Source organism: Branchiostoma belcheri, unplaced genomic scaffold, assembly GCF_001625305.1.
Source record: "Branchiostoma belcheri isolate BF01 breed outbred unplaced genomic scaffold, Haploidv18h27 scaffold161, whole genome shotgun sequence".
NCBI lineage: Eukaryota > Metazoa > Chordata > Leptocardii > Amphioxiformes > Branchiostomatidae > Branchiostoma > Branchiostoma belcheri.
Genome location: NW_017803058.1, coordinates 474,572 through 482,935, shown reverse-complemented (window position 1 = coordinate 482,935; position 8,364 = coordinate 474,572). Strand labels below are relative to the sequence as shown.

The following is an 8,364-nucleotide window of genomic DNA, read 5'->3' as shown; positions in this document are numbered from 1 at the left end:
CTTAACTATCAACCCGGCTAGCAGAAGCCGCCGGCTCCTTTGATATTACAGCCGCTCCCTGTCCAATCTTGTTTACACGCCGGGCGCAGGTCATTGACCTCCAACTTGCGTTGTTCAAACAGAGAAGAGCAAATGTCTGGCTCCCGCAGAACGTACGGCACTCTCCCGCTGGACGTACCGCACTCTCCCGCAGAACGTATCGCACTCTCCCGGAGGACGTCCCGCACTCTCCCGAGGGAGGTCCCGCACAGCGTCCTGCACTCTCCCGCAGAACGTCCCTCGAAAATTGATGCGTATTTCGTGGCCTGTGCTGTACCTACCAAAACACTTGAGTTCATACTGTCAAAATGGAATGGCTTTGAACAGGTGTTAATTGAGTTAATCCAATCAAATCCAACAGCCAATCAGCAAGAAGAAAAGATTAGGCTGCGTCAGGTTCATGCTTGCATGCCCATATATGGGTATGCCGCCGAATTTCTTTCTTATTACGTCACGCGCGTACGCCCCCGCACAGTACTTTCCTATGGGGACCGCTAAAAAAGCAAATAAAACGATTGTAAAAGCTTGTATCACAAAAATTTAAAAAACGCCTAGGGGTATTTGCCCACTGTACCTCCATACCAAATTTCAGGACCTTAGGCCCTAAAATGAAGAAGCTGAATCCATTTAAAGAAATGGCAGGAGGAGAAGGAGAAGAAGAAACATCAGAAAAAGCAATATGGTTTCACCACACCACTTCGTGGTGTGGTGAACCCATAACTAGGAAGAAAAGGACTTTCCTCAACTGTTGGGGGCAAAATATGAGCATTTTTCAGTTGATTCAGGACCAGAATCAATTTTTGTTTTGTTTTTGCAAATCAGAAAAAAACGAAGAGGCGAATCCGAGAACCAACAAATTAAATTGGTGTGGCCTTATGCAACAAAAATCTTTTCAGACAAAAATATCACTTAATACCTGTAATTTAATACAAACTTACATATTATTCTTGTTTTCCAGAGATTAAATTTTGGTCTTAATTTACTTTTACTGTATTTTTGTCAGTCTTTTCCATTTATTGGGGATAGTGGTTTGAAAATGTTCCCGACAAAAGCTTTGCTTTTTTCCGTATTCACTTTTTATCTGAATGTAGCATAACCATACCACAATGCATAATGTTATCCTAATACCAGCAATATTAGGGCAACAAGCTCATTAGAGCCCTGTGTCTTCTGGTGGTTCCCTAATGATACAAGTGCACATTATGATGCCACAGGTTTCTTACCCTTCATTATTTACCAATTTCCTATATGAAAGTTAATCTTTTTTTCAGTAGGTCAGGTGCAGGTCACCCAAACGGTCAAAGCAAATAGCAAACGTAAATCAGAAAGTGTTATAATTGTGTTTGTGCCCTTTATAAATGCAATTAGTGTCAATGTCATTGACTAATAAGATTTAGGACAGAATAACAATAAAGTGCAATACCCAAGTGAATCTAGCCTGGGTACCATCCAGATTTTCGCTACCCAACGCTCGAAAAAATCAGAGCGTTGCGTAGCGAAAATCCGGATGGTACCCAGGCTAAAGTGAATCATGGAAGGGGGAAAAACTTGCAAAAGGAGATTTTGAAAGTCATATATACATATATAAGTCAAGTATATACAAAGTATTTACCAAAAAAAAATTAATACTGACGAACTGTAATGTAAACAGGATCTTTAGTGCTTGTTCAATGGGAAAAATTATCGAAGTGACCACCAGGAAGTGGTCAAATGGTTAAAGTTAAATTAATGTAAAGTTATGTTTCTCACTACCCGCCCCCTCCCACAAAGGATCCCCCCGGTCATCTTAGCCGGTACCACCTTACAGATTGTCCACAGTCACAAACACCTGGGTGTGACCCTAACCAGTAAACTCACCTGGTCTGCACACGTCGAAGCCATGACAAACAAGGCAAGACGTACTGCTGGAATGCTCTGCGCCCTTCGGAAAAAGGTGCCCAAGACCATACTACTACAACTGTACAAAATCATTGTCAGACCAGTTCTAGAATATGCTGACATCGTCTGGGGTGGTCTCACCATGCGTGATCAAAAGACCATCGAATCGGTCCAATACCGGTCAGCCAGAGTGATAAGTGGACACCACGGGATTCCTTATCCCTCTCACAAATCTCTCTATTCTCAGTTTGCCCTCCCTTCACTTTCTTACCGTCGTAAGGTTCACGCAGTAACCACTCTGTACAAATTGAAGAATGGTCACTGCCCGCCCCACCTAGCTAGTTTATTACCTGTTACCAGGACATCCGCCATACACTCCAGATACCCCCTCAGAAATGGAAATAATCTTTGTGTACAAATCCCCAAAAGCTCCAGAACACAGAATGCCTTCCTCCACAGAGCCACCCTCTTATGGAACTCCCTCTCAGTTGACATTCAATCGGCCCCTACACTGTTTTCGTTTAAAGCTAAAGCATGGAAATCCTTCGGGGATCCATATTCTACTTAACTACATATCACATCTGTGTCACCTCCCGACTTAACAGTTGTACATATTATCTCCGAGTCGGCAACTTTGTAAATACATGGACTCTACCACTCAAACAATATGTATTTCATAAATGTAAGCACATATTATTCTTATTGTATTTGGATTGTAATATGTATATTTATGTATGTATAACGTTTCTTCTTACTCCCCAGGGTGTCCCTTAATAATAGTCTCTGACTAGTTGGGACACCCTGGCTTCTTTGTAAGCCAAATAAATAAATAAATAAATAAATGGTTAAAGTTAGTGCTACAGTACATTTAGGCATCTGGAAGTGAAATAAGCATTTTTGATCTGTCATTATATTATATTATAGTTAGCACGTTTTCTTTAAGACAAGACTTTTCAGTACTAAATTATAATAGAATATCTTGATAAGAGCAAGCCACATTTGTATTGCTGTGGGAAATTTGATTGGTAGTTTCATTCAATTTAAACAATATTGAAGCAATATCACAGTCAAGGCTATTCATAGTAACCCTTTTTAAGGCTAGTGGTTTCTGAACTGCATTTGTATCGACTAATTAATTAGTAACTGGACATCTACTTGGCATTCGAGTGACATAGTGCGCCATAAAAATGGTTGGCCCGTGGTTTCAAGGCCAGTGTTATTACGGCTGTAAAGTCCTCTTACATTTTATCACACCCATATTACACTTGCTGTTTTGCATGCAGTTGTACCATGGTTTATGGCCTGGATATATTGTTCCTCCAGGCAGCTGAGATTCGCAATACTGACTAGAATGATAACATTTCAAAGCAAATGCATATATAATATTTATCACTACATGGTCTAGCCTAACAACAAACTACTGCTCTGTTTATTATTCTTACTCAAACACATAGAAATACTGGTACATGTATATCGTGACCAGAATCTCCAGCTCTGTCTTGCTACATTATGTAACCCAACACCACAAGGTGTCTGCTACATTGCCAGTTACCATGGTGACAGACGTCTGGTCCAGGTCATTGATCTTATGTATTTTGAGCCCTGCAAGACCATATGACCCTATATGAACACATCACAGTGATATCCAAGGTGCCCAGGTTCATATACCTGACACGACTTTATGCATGTCCATATAGATAAATATCAAACTAAAACAGGTGCAATATATCAGATTAAATACTCACGTTTCATCGTGATAAGCAAGCCCAAAGTATTCCTTCTCCTTCAGGTTGAAATGGGAGGCGACCAGGTCCAGGAGATCTGATGACTGCAACTTGGGCTGAACAGAACAGAGTTTAAGAAGTAAGAATTAGCACAAGATTGTCTTGGGACCAATACGTATTGGTCCTAACCCAAGCATATTGTCTTCTTCTTTTCTTGAAGTTGTCATTGAGTTTTCTGTTCTAAAGCCTTGGTAAATAAACAACTATCTGGTATGATTGTATGAACTGGGACCAACAGTAGTCCTAACCCTAGCAAGCATCTTGTCATCTTTTCTTGAAGTTATCATTGAGTTTATCTGTTCTAATCTAAAACCTTGGTACTGTGTAGATAGACAGTATCATCACAAAGCCATCTGGTATCATATGATTGTATGATTGAGACCAACTGTAGTATATGTACTACCAAAAAGACAAGATACATGTACTTGGCTTATGGCACTACCATAACCCAATTACCTTGTCTTCTTTTCTTCAAGTTGTCATTGAGTTTATCTGTTCTAAAGCCTTGGTAGATAGACAGCATCATTGCAGAGCCATCTGGTATCATATCATTGTATGATTGAGACCAACAGTAGTATATGTACTACCAAAAAGACAAGATACCTGTACTTGGCTTATGACAGTACCAAAACCCAAGTACCTTGTCTTCTTTTCTTCAAGTCGTCATTGAGTTTATCTGTTCTAAAGCCTTGGTAGATAGACAGTATCATTGCAGAGCCATCTGGTATTATATGATTGTATGATTGGGACCAACAGTATTATATGAACTACCAAAAAGACAAGATACCTGTACTTGGCTTATGACAGTACCAAAACCCAAGTACCTTGTCTTCTTTTCTTCAAGTTGTCATTGAGTTTATCTGTTCTAAAGCCTTGGTAGATAGACAGCACCATCGCAAAGCCATTGATTTAATATTACTAGTACATCTAGAATATTCTGCTTTATATTCAGACCAATTTTTTTTCTAATTTCATCTTTTTTAACCTTTTATTTTTATCTGGTATCCAAGTCTAGCTACATAGGGTGCAGGTGTAAGTCTGCAGTGTTGAAACTGAGCTGCAATGCCCCTGACATCACATGTGTCCCCAGATATATAAACCACACAGTAAAGGCACTGAACTAGTTCACTGACTGTCACCCACATCAGGTTAATGGACAATTGACAGCATATCAGCTTGACCTCTGTCACTTATCCAAACATGAGGTTACATTCTAAACTTCTGCTGCAGAAAACTACCCAAGAACAAGCCTATATTTAGAACACAACAAACGAAAAATGTAAGAGAAAATCTTCCCTTTGTGTAATCCCCAAGTACATGTAGGTCACCAAGTACATGTAGGTCCTCCAGTCATTTATTCATGAAGATATTTAGACTTTTAGACATTTATCTTATACGTAAATCAGGGCCCTGTCCAGCTCAATTTTTTTTCTGTCAGCCAAGGTTCATGGTTGGACCTGGGAAGAGAGTGCTTGCAAACTATAGGGTTTGGGGGCAAATTTTGGATTTTCAAGCCTTCAAAACCATATTCCACATTTTGAGAGGCAAAGCATGGGGTTGAGAGTGGTTTTGGTGGTTCTTCAGTTGTTTTTATACTCTTCGAAGTCTTACCCAAGATTTTTTGTCAATTTCGTGTACCAGGGTTGATGGATTGGTTTTAAAATTTTTCCGTCAGTATCCGCAAAAGATGGGAAAACAGGTGCTGGCTTGAGCCCTGATGTAAATACATTAGTTTCTACTGTACACAAAGAGGTTGAGCAGCATCTGGTGCATGTTGGTGAGAGATATACAACTTCCCATCACTGAGTGTGGCTGCCAGTCAAACAAGGAGACACTGATGCTCACCATGCCCACATCATCTGATAAACCATGGGAGAAATATGTGAAAACCAATTAAACCACTACACTGAGATTAAAACAGTTACAGGAAAAAACAACTGCCACTCAAGAGTTATCTACATAGTGTTTGATAAGAACAGATACAGCATTGGACTAAGCTGAAATGACACAACAGTGAGCTATGTGCTCATCTGACTATAAGTTCCATACGAAGACAGTAAAGAAAAAAATTATAACAGTTCAAATTTTGTTGGAACAGTTACGATGTAAACTGTAAATTGTGCTTGTAGCTAGCACTATATCATTAGCCTGTAGAATGCTACCATTCCCACTAGAAGTATCACATACTGTAGAGTACTGAAAACTTGACGTTAGAATGAAGCTATAACAGAGGGAAAACATAACTTGACAAAATCTGTCCCTCAATAAGAAGAAAATAGTGTCTCAGAGAGTTACTTTTTTTTATAAATTTTTTTGGGGAGAATACGGTGCTCAATGTCTTTGGAACACAATGCATGGTTTGTGCCACTGAAAATTGCCCTTCTGTACCTGACCCCTATATATGCTGTGAAAGAACCCTCAGGGGCAATAGATGATTCAGCAGGTTCAAGGTTAAATTTGGGACAGGGGACCTTGGCATTGGAGCCAAGAACCTTCCAGCAAGGTTTCGAATTACTTCACTGTCTGACTGATAAAAGCAACCTAGCCAGAGATAGCTCCAGTGACGTCACCTTATTTGGTGGTGTCTTGGCTCAGTTTTCCCCCTTTTTATTGCCTTCAGCTTTGCTGAGCGCACTGTCAAATGTCATTGCCCTGATTTACATGTACAGACAAAAATTTTTGTGGTACTTTTTACGTTTGCAGTTTTTTGCGGTCAATTCTGTACCAAGAATTTATCATTACTGTCAACAAATTCGACTCCTTCCTTTTTCCTACACCTGCAGCCACCGTGAACATACACTTTTGTGAACACCTCCATTTTCCTCAGACCACGAACAAAGCAAAGGTCACTATTTCTGGTGATGTACAGGGGAGGTCATTCTGGCCATAGACCATAGGATTACTTTCGGTCAATAGAAAAGTAAGAATTTTGGACTAAATGGACAATTTTAAGGTCAAGGTACCCTGTCAATTTGAGTTTTCAATAGTCAAACACTTTCACACGTACACAAGCAGGTGATTTTTGACAGATTAATTTTCTTAGATGTTAACCATATATTTCCATGGAAGCTCAAAATAGTGGTCTGTGGCCTGATACAACATAAAGTGAATTGCAGTATCCAGTCTTTTCCTGACCAGAGATCTGGTTCTGGTCACCACAGGTCCTTCTTCCCCCACACCAGGGAGCAACTGTACCACAAGAGAGTCTGCCCTGTCTTCCTGTCACCTCCTTACACCAGGTGACATCATCATGTACAAATTGTTATCGACACAAGGAATCTGTTGGATCCATTAGAACATGTCTGGTGCGTGGATCTGGCACCTCAGCAGCGGGACCTTAGAAGTTAGGCCACAGCAAGTAAATTTTATGGATGACATCCTCCGTAGACTCCAAATCTAATGCGAGCGGGGAAAAAAAACAAGGCGGGCCGAAAAAAACAAGGTTCCTACATTTTAAAATTTTGACTCAGTCATTGTACAAATGGTTTTCATTCAGTAGGAACATCACATATAGTATACACAGCCAGCATCACATACCACTGCATCAAAGTAAGAAACAAAACATTAAATCAGAGCCTTTTCTTGTCTCCTCTCTTCATAGTTATCTGCCATCCATCTTCCAGATTAGCAACAGACATCTTTGCCCATTTTCATCATGTTGACCACTGTCAGACGGCAACAAAATTTTTTCAGGCGAAAATCAATGCGTGTGCTGATGTTATCCATAAGAACTACTTGCTGTGGCGTTACTACAAGTCTGGTGCGTGGATCTGGCACCTCTGTGGTGGGACCTTACTGGCCTCCGCCTTCCTGATACAGTGTTTGTGTTGAAACTCAGCCAGGTACATGTATCCCCTGTGTGAATGGTGCCAATGTGGTAAGCCCTGTAGTTGGGAATTGAGAGTAGGCTACCTTTGAAGTTTGAAAGTAAAATGAAGCATCAGAAAGATGGTGTGATTGGGTGACTCTGGAGGAATTTATGAGATATGCGCACAAATCCAACAAAATCCCTACTTGTTTAAAGTTAAAACTTTTGGTCCAACACGAAAATTCTCTCACCTAGAGTCTAGACTAGAGGCTATCTTTCGACCAGTCACTATGATCTTCCTCAGTAGACTGACCCAGTGAGGCTTGTCACCTGGCTTCTTTGAATTGTGACATCAACACTGGGTCAAAGGTATCAGAAAATCCCTACTTGTCCTTCCACATCTTTCACTGCTTTTTGCTTTGTTTGTATGCTTTTACTAGTGTGGATCAGATATAACTCTCCCTTTCAACTCTCTCCTGTTCACACTACTATAATTCACTTTATGTTTGCGGTAACAAAAGTTCGGATGTCTGAGCAAAATGGAGGTGTTCACGAAACTGTATCACCGCAGAAGCTGCAGAAAGAAGAAAGTGGCCAAAATATTTGTTCATGGTAATAAGTTTGCGGTACAGAACTTGACTGTGAAAACCACGAACATTAAAATTACCGTGAAAAAAAATCAGGAATTACTGATATCTTGATTGACTTGAAACCAAAAAGCGGACTGCAATTAATTTTCTGAAATGAGAACATACTGGTATATAATATGTAATAGACAATAGTTCCTCTACCATTTAAAAGCACCAAAAGCTTACATGCATCTCTAGTAAGAAAACAAGTACACTTTGCACATAT

General features: G+C 40.1%; 1 protein-coding gene across 7 annotated transcripts in view; it reads right to left on the bottom strand.

The window, feature by feature from the left end:
- The window catches only part of LOC109466259 (FERM domain-containing protein 4A-like), a 74,745-nt gene that overhangs the window by 42,864 nt on the left and 23,517 nt on the right, over window positions 1–8,364 (bottom strand). For all 7 annotated transcript variants that reach the window (XM_019763945.1, XM_019763946.1, XM_019763949.1 and 4 more), the window contains exon 3: window positions 3,663–3,757. In XM_019763945.1, the coding sequence (XP_019619504.1) occupies window positions 3,663–3,757 (95 nt within the window). The remainder of the gene's footprint in view (window positions 1–3,662; window positions 3,758–8,364) is intronic.